At 57.9% G+C, this 11,758-nt stretch overlaps 1 protein-coding gene and 1 long non-coding RNA gene across 2 annotated transcripts; one reads left to right on the forward strand and one right to left on the reverse strand.

Moving 5' to 3' along the window:
- GPKOW (G-patch domain and KOW motifs) lies at nucleotides 1-6,980 on the reverse strand. Its single transcript, XM_006031996.3, has 12 exons — nucleotides 6,935-6,980; nucleotides 6,577-6,823; nucleotides 5,804-5,949; nucleotides 5,196-5,335; nucleotides 4,472-4,578; nucleotides 3,855-4,044; nucleotides 2,971-3,103; nucleotides 2,741-2,876; nucleotides 1,915-2,023; nucleotides 1,743-1,812; nucleotides 850-935; nucleotides 1-736 (listed from the first exon to the last, which is right to left on the reverse strand). The coding sequence occupies exons 1-12, from the start codon at nucleotides 6,978-6,980 to the stop codon at nucleotides 566-568; spliced, it is 1,581 nt and encodes a 526-aa protein (XP_006032058.2). The 3' UTR covers nucleotides 1-565.
- Nucleotides 6,719-10,390, forward strand: LOC112551661. The gene is made up of 4 exons (XR_003095953.1): nucleotides 6,719-6,832; nucleotides 7,760-7,901; nucleotides 8,060-8,127; nucleotides 10,218-10,390. It is a non-coding gene; the product is annotated as an uncharacterized LOC112551661 (long non-coding RNA).
- The last annotated feature ends 1,368 nt before the right edge of the window (nucleotides 10,391-11,758 follow it).

Here is an 11,758-nt window from a genome sequence, read left to right on the forward strand (position 1 = left end):
TGTAATTCATTAACAACAAGTTTTTATTGGGTCTAGATTAGCTTTGAAAAAGGAACCAGGAATAAGGAACCAACTTCAGCCGCATGCTCCATCCAGTAGCCATCTCTGAAGCTGGCACTTGGCCCCACCCCAACACCCCCATGATCCCAGGAGGCACTGCTCCATCCACATCCAGAATCAGATTAAGGTAATTCTAGGAGTGGCTCTAGAACCCCAAACCAGGAACCTAAAACCTGCAGATCACCACAGATACCACGATCTAGAACCTAGGTTTCAGGAAACCGGGAGGTTGGACAGCACAATCCCAGCCTAGAACCTCCAAGGTCTTGGAACCTTCCATAAGCGAGAACACGATCCCAAACCTAGAACCACAGGGAAGGCAGGGTCTAGAACCCACCAGGGACTTGGCATGGTGGGGTTGCTCTAGAACCTGTATAGCTCTATGCCCAGCTGGTCATACCTGTTCATTCCCCTCTCTGACCACCTGTCATTGTGCTCTAGAACAGTCATGGCTCTAGAATGCCACACGGACACAGATCCAGGTCCCCCCCCCCCCCCCAAAACTTCACTGGGTGAGAGGGCTGGGGCCAGCAGGGGGCAGGGCTCTCTCGTCATCATCGTCATGGTGCCCCACATAATGGCAGATGGTGTTATAGTCAAGGGTGACAACCCCGACATCTGGGAGCTGCACCAGTGCCTGGCCGTGGGCACCATCCCGCTGCAGGATATAGCCAACCTGTATTGGCGAAGTGGGAAGAGCATGATTTGCAGAGCATTCTAAGAAAGGAGGAGCCCACAAGCCCCTCTGTCAAAGCCAGGCTCACACCCCTCCGCCCACCAGTCACTCACCCTCCCAGCCTGATTCCCCAGCACCACCATGATGCGGTCGCTGACACCACGGGGGATCACTGTCTCCAAGGTTGCTGCCCGAAGCCCTGTGGGGGGGTGGGGGTGTTGTCATCTGAGACAGGGTGGAGCCAGCCTCACCAGGTTCTACCCACTTTCTTATTCTAGGCCCCCTCCCTGTCACCTACTCCAGTGCTTCTCAAACTATCTGATGTGGCAGACCGGCAATTTTTTTTCCAGCGGACCAGGGACCGGTGCCCAGTTCAGCCGGTGGCAGCAACTGTGTGTAACAGTGCTACACAAATGCGCGACTGGCTGTTTCTTTCTCTTTCCTCACCTCACACAACGTGACGTCACCTGGAGTGTTGGAACGTACAAACTGTGGCGCTATGACATATCAATGTTATGCTTCTGAAAATATATTTCTTTCTTTCCTGGCAACTCGCTGCAAACCGACACCAGTCTGTGGACCACCACTTTGAGAAGCACTGACCTAGTCCACCCACCACGTGTCACCTCCCAACTCCCACACTTGCCTGTCATCCCAGCCCCACCCACTCCATGGCCTCATCCCGTTAGTCATCTACTAGCCCCACCCCTGCCTCCTATTCCTACCCACTCCCTGATCTCACCTGCCAGTCATCTCCCAGCCCCACCCACCTGGCATCAATTACCAGCACCATCCCTTGCATCTAGCCCCACCCACTCCCTGGGCAAGTCCCCTAGTCCCACCCATTTCCTGGTCCCGCCCTCTTGTCCCCAAGCTCCTCCCCACATCCTCTAGCCCCATCCACCTCCAACCCACACCCCTGCTAGTCAACCCCCCAACCCCCTCCCCAACAGGGTCAAGCCAATAAACTGAGCAGAAGTACCTATTGCCCCTCCCCGTTACTCACCCTCCAAGACCCGCCCGTCATCAGTGCGACAGACACAGGCTCCACCTCCCAGCACGTCCTCTACCACCATCTACAGAGAAGTGGAAAGAGACATGGGCAGGGGAAGGGCTGTCTCCCCCTCCAAGGGAGGGTTAAGAGACAGGGCTAAGGGATAAGAGAAGGGGGCGTTTACCTTTGTGTTGTAGTATTTGCCTCCCTTGTAGGCATGATCGATACATCGGACCCGCAGATCCCGGCGTAGCCAGCAGGGAGTGCCATCACTCCGGGCCTGCTTGGCTAGCCTGCAGAGGAAGGAGCAGAGTCATCAGTCAGGGGGTGGGGTCTGGACCCATGTCTGAGTTTGCTGCTGGCCCATTCTCACCCAGAGATGGTTGCATCTCAACCCTCTCCGTGGGGTGTTACTCTCAGATGTTCAGCCCCGAACTGAACCCATTTCATTCTTCTTTGCAGGTCATTATACTCAGCTGCCCCACCCTAGAGCTGGCTCCATCTAAGCCTTCTCCACAGTATATTCTACTCAGCCATTCCTCCCCAGAATTGGATGCATGTCAGCCCTCTCTGTGAGGTGTTATACTAAGCCATTCCATCCCAGAGTTGGCTGCATCTCAGTCTTCTCTGTATGGTTTTAAACTCAGTTCTTCCACCCCAGAAATGGCCACATCTTACCTTCCTTTCTGGGGATTATACTGAGCTGCTCCACCCCAAAGCTACATCCCCGTCTTTTCTATATGGCGTTAGAATCAGCAATTCTGCACCAGAAATGGCCACACCTCATGTCCTCTCTCTAGACTGTTATAGTCAGCCATTTGGCTCCAGAACTGGGCCCATTTCAGCCCTCTGTGCAGGGCATTATACTCAGCTGCCCCACCCCAGAGCTGGCTGCATCTAAGCCTTCTCCACATGGCGATATACTCAGCCTTTTCTCCCCAGAACTGCCTGCAACTCAGTCCCCTCTATAGTGTTATAGAGCTGGCCTTGTTGCCAGACCCAATCCATACCTCTGCAGCTCCACCCCCTGCTTCCTCTTCTGCCCAGGCTCCTCCTTCCTATGCTGGGGGAGCCCAGCATTTGGGTGGGTAGTGAGCCCATTCCTTTGCTGCTCCTCTTCCTCTTTGTGGGCTTTGCTGAGACAACCTGGTGAGATTTTGGGGGGTATTAGAAAGCTGGGGGTGGGGTGGGGTGGGGTGGGGTGAAGCCAGCTGGAAAGAGGGGGAGTCACATGACTCACTGAGGTCCTTGCCCAGTCGCTTGTACTCCTTCCAGGTCACAGATTGCAGGCTGTGCTGGCTAAGGGTCACTGTCTGGCCCCCCAGTGCCAGCTTCACCATTGCTCTGGCATTATCGGGGTCCAGCCCCTCGATCTGGGGTCATAGGAGGAAGCACAGGTGAGACTGGGAAGGGTCTTTCCTCAAGCACCCAGAGAACCCAGGTGTCTGGGCTCCCAGCCCCTTTAGCTCCCATTTTCATCAGCCAAATGTTGCCTGCCCAGAGAACCCAGGCATTAGGGTTACCAGTCCTTCAGCAAATTCCTCTGCTAAGACTGGGGTAGAACCCAGGTGTCTGGGCTGCCAACCTCACCCTGCTCCAAGCCACCAGGTGTCTGGGCTCCTGGGCCCTCCTAGCAGCCCCTGTTTCTCTCCCAGAGCCAGATGGAACCCAGACATCTGGGCTCAGCCCCCCAGCCCTGGAACAGGGAAAGAACCCAGGCTCCCATTCAACCATTAATCCCCCTTCCCTCCAGCCAGAATGGAACTCAGGTGTCCAATCTCCAGCCTACCCCCTTCCCCCAAACTGGGATAGAAAAAAAGTGCCCAGGTCCCAGCCAACCCCTTCCCTCCAGCCAGGATGGAACCCAGGCATCTAGGCCCCTAGCTGCCCATCCTGGCTGGGTGGGAGGAATGGAAACCAGACATCTGGGTTCCCAGGCCCAGCCCCCCCCCCCCCCCCCCACACACACACACACACACTTCCCCACACCTAGGATGGAACCCAGACATCCAGGTGCCCAGCCCCACTTACTCTTCCCCCAAAGACAGGACAGAACCCAGGTCCCAGTCAACCCCACCTGGGTTCTGTCCTGGGGTAGAACACAGCATCTGGGTGGACACTCACCTTGCCATACAGGCCCTGATGAGGGCCAGCCTGGATGAGAACGCTGCCCCTTGCTGCCAGCCCCAGGGGCTCCTCCCCATTCCCCTCCTCAGGGGGCTCTATGCCCAGTGGAGAGAATGGCAGGGGGGCCTGGGCAGCCCCCAGGCCCAGTCCCTTGGGACGCAACTCATGTTCTAGTGGCTTCACAGCCCTGAGGGAAGGATGGGACAAGAAGGGATTACGTGGCACCCCTAGTGCCTCCCATGGTACTGACCCCTGTGCACTCCTCCCCCACACCATGACCTCTGATCCCACCCAGACAGTTCCCCTGAACTTCAACCCCAGAAGCAGAAAGAAGATTCTACGCATCGTCCCTTTCTGACCTTCTCCCCAGGGTCACTTCTGGACCTCGGAAAGTGGTTGTACCCAAAATTCTCTCTGGCGTCCCCCAGTTGGACCTCTGATGTCACAGGGCAGCCTCTGACCATACTCACAATCCTCTCTACCATATCCCACCTTGATCTCTGATTGTACCCACAACCCTCCAACACCATGCTGTACCCCTCGTTGCCCTGCTCCCTCCCCTCTGACCCTTGACCTTCCCAACTGCCATGACCTTTGCCCCCAGGGTCACTCACTGCTTGAAGGTATGGCCGATGCCCTCGCCCTCCTTCCAACCCATCCCCCGCAGCATGGCCAGACCATAGGCCTCCACTGGCACCTCTTCATAGTCTGCCTCTGTGGCCTGGGGGGCAAAAGGGATACATCAGGCCACTGGGGTGGGGATACTGTGGGGAGGAGGGAGTTCTCTGGGAGCTGGGGCCCAGAAGCGCAAGCTCTCCCCCTGCATGAGGCAGCTGGAGGCAAGGAGTGTGAGGGATGCGAGGCCAGCTGGGCCTGAGGGAGGGGGAAAGGGAGAGGTCAGAGTTGGACACCTGGGTTCTCTGAGAGGGAAGTGGGAGCCAGGGAGGGTAGTCAGGGAGAGTCTAGGAGCCTGGACACCTGGGTTCTCTGGAAGTGGAGTTAGAGCAGGGAGCAGTGTCAGAAACCTAGACATGTGGATTCTGCCCCTACGTGGGTCACCTGGGCCCAACAGGGGCAGAGAGGGGGGAATATTGGGCCAGCTGAGCTGGGGGGCAGGAAGGGATCAGAGCCAAACACCTGGGTTCTCTAGAAGTGGAGTAACGGCTGGATGGGGTTACAGCAGGGGGACCTCAGTTCCCTGACACCTGGGTTCTTTAGATTGGGAGTGGGAACTGGGAGTTCATGAGCTGGGATACCTGGGTTCTGCCCCTGCATGGGCCAGCTGGGGGCAGGAGGTGGGTGGGGGAAATACAGAGCTGAACCTGGAGATTCCCTTACCGACTCAGGGCGCAGACTGACGTCCACGTGATCGCTGTCCTCGTAGCCACTAAGTACCCTGTTCTGGACTAGCATGGGAATGGTTCGAGCCAGGGAAGCCTCAGCACCAGCCTCCCAAACTTCCAGCGCCCGCTGCGACTCTGCAAGGTACAGGGGAAGTATCAGAGCTAGATGCATGGATTCTTTGGGAGGGAGATGGAGCTAGGCATTTAGAGCAGGGAAGACTGGGAACCCAGGTATCTGAGTTCTCTGGAAGGAGTGGGGGCTGGGAACCTGGACACATGAGTTCTCCCCCAGCTCTGGCAGGGCATCTGGGGTGGTGGGGAGTCTGGACATTTGGGTTCTGCTTTTGAGTGGGCCAATGCAAGGGAAGCCTTTAGTTGACAAAATTAGCACTTTTTGGGGGGAAGCGGGAGGGTGAAGGGGCCACATCTAGCACCCTGGACACCTGGGTTCTCCCCCATTTCTGGTAATTAGAATGAACAAATACAGAATAAGAAAAAGCATGAAGGGGTGGGGAGCCTGTATGTGTGGGTTCTCTTTCTGCTCAAGCATCAGGCTGGGAATGATGGGGAGCCCAGACACCTGGGTTCCCGATGCCCACTCACCCTCAATGATCTCCCGAATGGCCTGACCCTCAACCCTGTCCCTGCCAACAGGGTCTGGAGAAGCCTCGCCCGCTGGCCGCTTCCACTGGTTCGCCCGGATCAGGGGAATGACAAGTGCTGAGGGGGGCCGTGGGGCCAGGCAGACACTGTGGGGAGACAGCTTTCTGATGCCCCACCCCTCACAGCCTGAGGCCCCAGCCCTTTCTCTGCACATGCCCCCATCTCCACTACACTTGATCAGAGCCTTCAAGAGGCCGAGAAGAGATTTAACCATGCTCCTTTCCACTTCCTAGGCCCTGCCCCCTCCATCAAGATCCCCTCCCCAGTAGCCACACCTCAATGCCCCACAACCTCCCCAGATGATCACGCCCCAAAACCCTATAACCCCACAGAGGCCGACCCCCTCATCCATTGACCAGCCCCTTATCTTAATTCCAACCCCTGCTCTCTGGGGCCACGCCCCTTCCCCAACCCACGCCTCCAGCCTGCCCCTCTTCCTTACCCCGCCCCCTGCCCTAAGTGTACACGCCCTTTCGCCTCTGCAGGCATGCACTGTACGCACCATGGCTCAGATGCGCAGTGCACACCTACTTTTTCCTCGGTGCACGCGTTCTGATCTAACCCCTCTGCGAGGCAAGCACGCGGGGCAACCTAAGCTTCCACATTAAGCATGCTTCCAAAGACACCCAGCCTCTTCTCCTTCCTCCCGTGTTCATGCTCAATACAGCTCGCGCATGCGCCATTCCGCTTCTCTACCCCGCCCCCAGGGGTACCTCTGGAGCTCCCGGTCCTCCATAGCGCGCACGAAGTCTGGTTCCGGCACGTGTTCGGTGGCGTCAGGCTCCGCGCAGGGTCCCGACCCGGGACCGGGCAGCCGCCTCCGTCCAGCGGCGGTGCGTGTAAACCCGAACGACACTGGTCCCGCTCCGCCAGCCGCCGGCGCCGCCATCTTGCCGCACCCGCAGTCGCCGCCGCAGGACATCATGGGAGTCGTAGTCTCATCCTCGGAGCTGGCCCTAACTGGACGCAGTAAGGTTTCATGGGAATTGTAGTCCTCTCAGAGCCACGGCCCTCCAGTCGCGCCCGGAAACGCCACCGAAAAGTATCATGAGCGCGGTACAGCCGACTCACAGCGGCCATCATTGCCTCGCCTGGGGTTTGCGGTACACGGAATCATGGGTGTTGGAGTCCCCCTCTACTAACAGGCATTTCGAAGAGACAGGAAGGGTTGCCTGAATCTCCCATCATGCTCTGGGATCTTTGACGTAACATTGACAGCATGCATTGGGGCTCCAGGCTAGAGTTACCAGCATGCACTGGAGTAGCCTACAGGTCCCAACCTGCCCTGAGAACTGCTCCCCCACCCCTCCAGCTTTGGGGAAGGGGAGCTGGGAGAGGGCTAGGGAGAGAACCCAGGTGTCCTAGCTCCCAGACCCATTTTGTTTAGCCACCAGACCACCCTCCGCCCCTCACTTCCTTTCATTTTGGGATGAGCACAGATTAGCTGCCCTGCCACCTAAGTATCCATCCCTCCGAAAAACTCCACCCTCCCTAGCAGCCTAGCCACAGGGAGCAAGAGGACAGTTACCTGGGCAGCGGCCCTGTTGCCTTGGCAACCCCCCCACCCCACCACCTGCAGCCTGGGTACCCAGCAGGGGATGGAGATGGAGGGCTTTTGCACAGGGCTGATCCCAAGGCTTCCCCCCCACCACCAACACTGGCCTATGGCAGATGGGATAGGATAACCTGCTGGTTGGACTTGGATTGTCAAAGTTGGGGGGCTGCAAATTGGGAGTGATGGAAGGGGCTGTGGGTCAGGAGTGAGGAGCACTGTGGGAAGGGTGGCCTCACCAGAGCTGGGGGCAGGGCTGTAGGGGGTAAAACGCGGCTTGCTTATGCTCTTCACCCCAGATCTGGCTGTATCTGAACACTTTTTTTTCTCCTTCCACTCTAAAGGCCTACAGGGACTCCCAAGAAGACTCCCCCACCCAACACTCATCTTGGGGCTCTAACAGAAGGCCCCCAATTGCACCATGGGGGGTCCCAGACCTCAGCCCCATAACTGGGGCTCAGAGAGGGGTGAGGCCTATGGAATCAGGTGAGTCACTGAGGGGCAGGTGTCACAGGGCAGGAGTGATGGGCACCCCAGGGCTATGGTGCAGAGGTTCCAGGACAGGAATGGGAGGCACCATAGAGCTTATGTGCGGGGCTGCAGATTGGGAGGGAGGAGAACTTTTATCTACCTCTTCTCCACAGCTGCAGCACCCCGTGGAGCCCCCCAGAGGTCAGAGTTCCCATGGCAGGGTCGATCACAACTACAGGAGGTAAGTGTAGGGGACCAGGAGTGGCAGCAGGGGACATCATGTGGGGCTCTGATAACCTGGAGCAATGGATGACACTCTGGGACTATAGTCCCCCTCCAGATCACTAGGAGGTGACATGCAGAGCTGTATCTCCCTCTTTAGGCTATTAGGGGATGCCGCATGGAGCTGTATTTTCTCCCCAGGCCATTAGGGGTTGCCATAGATCTCTCTATCCAGGCCATGGGGGAAGCTGTGTGGGGCTATATCTTCTCTTCTAAGCCACTAGGGCAGTGCTTCCCAAACTTTTCCTCAGCATGACCCCATTTCCTCATCATGGCCCCTCACTCTCAACTCACAGCACACACCCCCCTTGGGTGCCCCTCAATCCTGACCCACAGCTCCCTGGCTTTGCTGGTGCTCCTCATTCCCCATCTGCAGCCCCCCACTCTCCCCAGGTGCCCCAGGGACAGTGCCCTCACCTTAGCAGTGCCTGAGTTCTGTCTACCACCTGAAGGAAGCAGCAGCTGCTAAGGCCAGAGCGTGAAGCCCGGCTCCCTGCCCTCCATCCCTGTCCCCGACCCCACAGGTGGTACAGCCAGAGTAGAGCCCATGGGGGTGGGAAGATGTGGGCTGCAGCTTGGGACTCGCTGCCCTGCTGCCTTTCCCCCAGGCCTCTGCAGCCCGGCAGGCAGGACCTGGGAGAGAATGCCACGCTGCAACCCCATCTACTGATGTTGCGACCCTATTTGGGATCACAACTCACAGTTTGGGATCTGCTGAAGTAGGGAGTGCTGTATAGGCCTGTATCTCCCCCTCCAGGCCACTGGAGGATGCTGTACATGGCCAGATTCTTCCCTCACCCCCTCCAATGTTCAGAGCTGCATTTTGCCTCCAGGCCACTAGGGGATACTGTGCAGTGTTGCATCTCCCCCACTGTGGCATTCAAGGGTACAATATAGGGTTGTATCTCCCCTTCCAGGCCACTTAGGTGGGGTGCTATGTAGGGCTGTATCTCCCCTCTGGGGCATCAGGGTGCACCATTTAGGGCTGCATTTCCCTCTTCAGGCAGTTCCAGCTACAGCTCGGGGGCGTGTGGGACTAAATATACTTCCCAGGTCACTTGGGGATGCTGTACAGGGCCATGGTTCTCCCCCCAGGGAAACTGGGGGGGGGGTGTTGGCAGCTATGTCTCATTAACACCTGGCTCTCCACCCTGCAGTGAATGTGGTGGTGGTGGTAGTGGACGGGAGCTGGGTGCTGCAATACAGCCACCAAGGGGTGCTCCACCCACCTTCCCTATTAGCCTGCTGCCCCCACCCCTGCCTGGGGGGCAGGACCACAAGCAAGGAGGTGGGGGAGGGGGTTAGCACCTGCCACTGCCCCTGCCCCACCACTCCCCAGGGGTCACTGGCATCAGGGCAGGGGGCACTCAGGGGGGACAGATCTGGGACCTCCAGTGCTGCCCCCTGCTGGGCAAGGCAAATGAGACTGGCAGTGGCCTGCTGTTCATTCAGTGCCCAGGTCAGGAGCTGGGGGCAATGAGGGAGGGTAATAGGTGCGGGGGCATAGGGATAAGGGGTGAGGAGTGTGGGGGCTGTGATCAGGGCATAGGGATGGGTCTAAAGCTAGTGGCAGGGAATGGGGGTGAGGGAGGAGATTCAGGGGGCTAAGGGTTGGGGGAAAGTTTAAGATTAAGGGATGGGGCATTGGGTGATGAAGGATGAGGAGAGACTAAAGTAAGGGGAAGGGTATTTGGTTAGAGGAAGAGCTAAGGCTAGGGGAGGGGCACGGGGGAAGCTAAGGTTGGGGGAGGGGCAGTGGGGTGGGGAAGGGACTAAGCCTGGGGCCAGGGCATGGGGTTTGATGGAGGAGTTAAAACTAAGGAAAATGCATGGGAGTAGGGCTAAGAGGGCGAGGGTATTGGGGTAGGGAGTGGGAGAGGGTCATGTGGGTGTGGGAGGACTGTGGGGTGGGGCTAAGGCTGTAGGGGAGGGGCAAAGAGTGGAGCTAAAGCTGGGCAGGGACAGGCCCTAGAGCAGGAGAGGGGCAAGATGGCTGTAGAGGTATCTCTGAGGGTCCGTTACTCCACTAACCCCTACTTTCTCCCCCAGGCCCCAGGAACCTGCCACCATGGTCAGCTGCTGGCCCCCTCTGCCTGGGCTCAGGGGGTGCTGAGGAACTTGCTGTGACCAGCTTTGTGGGGCCTGAACCCCAGGACATCCCGCTTAGTACCCTCTGCAGGCCTTACCCCCCAGGGGGCACTGGTGTGGCAACCAGGCCCTGCCCCCGCACTGGTGAGTGGGAGCAGGGGTTGTCTGGTGCCTAAGGGGTTAACTCCTCACCCCTAGCTGTTATCAGCTGCTGCCTGGCACCACCTGTCTGCCCCTGGGTCCCTTTAGCCAAGGTCAGTCTGTTTGGCTTGGTTTTAGGAGGGACTCACAGCCACTCAGGGCCTAATAGCTCCTGCCCCTCTGAACACCACCATGGTTGCCTGTACCTAAGCTTTGCTATGGGGCTGGACATGTAATTATTTCTAGAGGCCTGGAGGGAGCAGATATTGAGTAAGGGTGGGACTGGGGTTTTGGGGAGGGGTTCCTGACGGGGTGGGGCAGGCACCCCCAGCATGCTGGGCGTGGTATGAAGGTGGGAAAGGAGCATGTTGGGGTACACATACACACCCCCATGATGGGGTGTGCACACAAACACCCACACACCACCTTATTCTTCCCTCCCCACCACAGGCTCCTCCACCAGTGACTTGGATGGGCCTGATACTGATGTGAGGCCTAAGATTGGGGGTTCCCACCCCCTACAACCCCAGGTACTGGAGGGAGTGGGGATATTGATGGAGGAGGGGGGACATGGAATGGGCAGGGATCAGGGAAGGGAATGGGGGGTTTGTCTGGGTAGTGTAGGGGAAGTGGGGAAGGTGGGGTGGAGTATCCCTTTGACCCTGCCTCTCTCCCCCTGCAGATGCTAGCGCCTCCCCCTTTCTTGGTGGAACTGGCACCGGGCCCCCGAGGCTTTGGGCTGAGCCTATGTGGGGGCCATGACCGCGGCTGTGGCCTCTACATCTGTGCGCTACTGGAGTGGGGGCCAGCCCAGCACTGTGGATGCATCCAGGCAGTGTTCTCCCACACCCAGGGATCAAATCCCAGGGATCACCCCCCCCCACATACAGCCATTGGAGATGATACAGCACATTGGGACCGTTCTATACGCTTATAAGAGATGGTACAACCCATACAGGCTCCTTTGTATACTGAGGGGTGATGGTACATACAACCCATAGGGCTCCTTACACCTAGAGGAGATGGTGCAGCCTGTATGGGCCTCCTATACACCTGGGGGAGATGGTACTGCCTAACCGAACTCTTCCTATGCATTCAAAGGAAACGCAACAGCCCACAGGGTGTTGCCCCCCCCATACACCCAGGAGAGATGGTACAGCCCATATCCCCCCACTGCACCTAGAGGAGATGGAACAGTCCACAGGAACCCTGCTGTACACATAAGAAAGGTGGTACAACCCATAGGGTGTCGTCCCCCCCATTACCCTTAGGGAAGATGGTACAGCTCATAGGGACCCCCATATAACCAGATGAGATGGTACAACCCACAAGGGCCTTTTCCATAGGTAGGAAGGCGTGTA

The sequence above is a fragment of the Alligator sinensis genome, unplaced genomic scaffold, assembly GCF_000455745.1.
Source record: "Alligator sinensis unplaced genomic scaffold, ASM45574v1 scaffold137_1, whole genome shotgun sequence".
NCBI lineage: Eukaryota > Metazoa > Chordata > Crocodylia > Alligatoridae > Alligator > Alligator sinensis.

What these genes read in the sequence shown, in the direction of transcription:
- GPKOW (XM_006031996.3), bottom strand. Translation starts at nt 6,980, where the DNA reads ATGATTCCGTGTACCGCAAACCCCAGGCGAGGCAATGATGGCCGCT. An exon ending in GAGGACCGGGAGCTCCAGAG is followed by an intron (nt 5,950 to 6,576) that starts GTACCCCTGGGG and finishes GTCTCCCCACAG; the next exon opens with TGTCTGCCTGGCCCCACGGC. An exon ending in TGGGGAATCAGGCTGGGAGG is followed by an intron (nt 737 to 849) that starts GTGAGTGACTGG and finishes TCGCCAATACAG; the next exon opens with GTTGGCTATATCCTGCAGCG.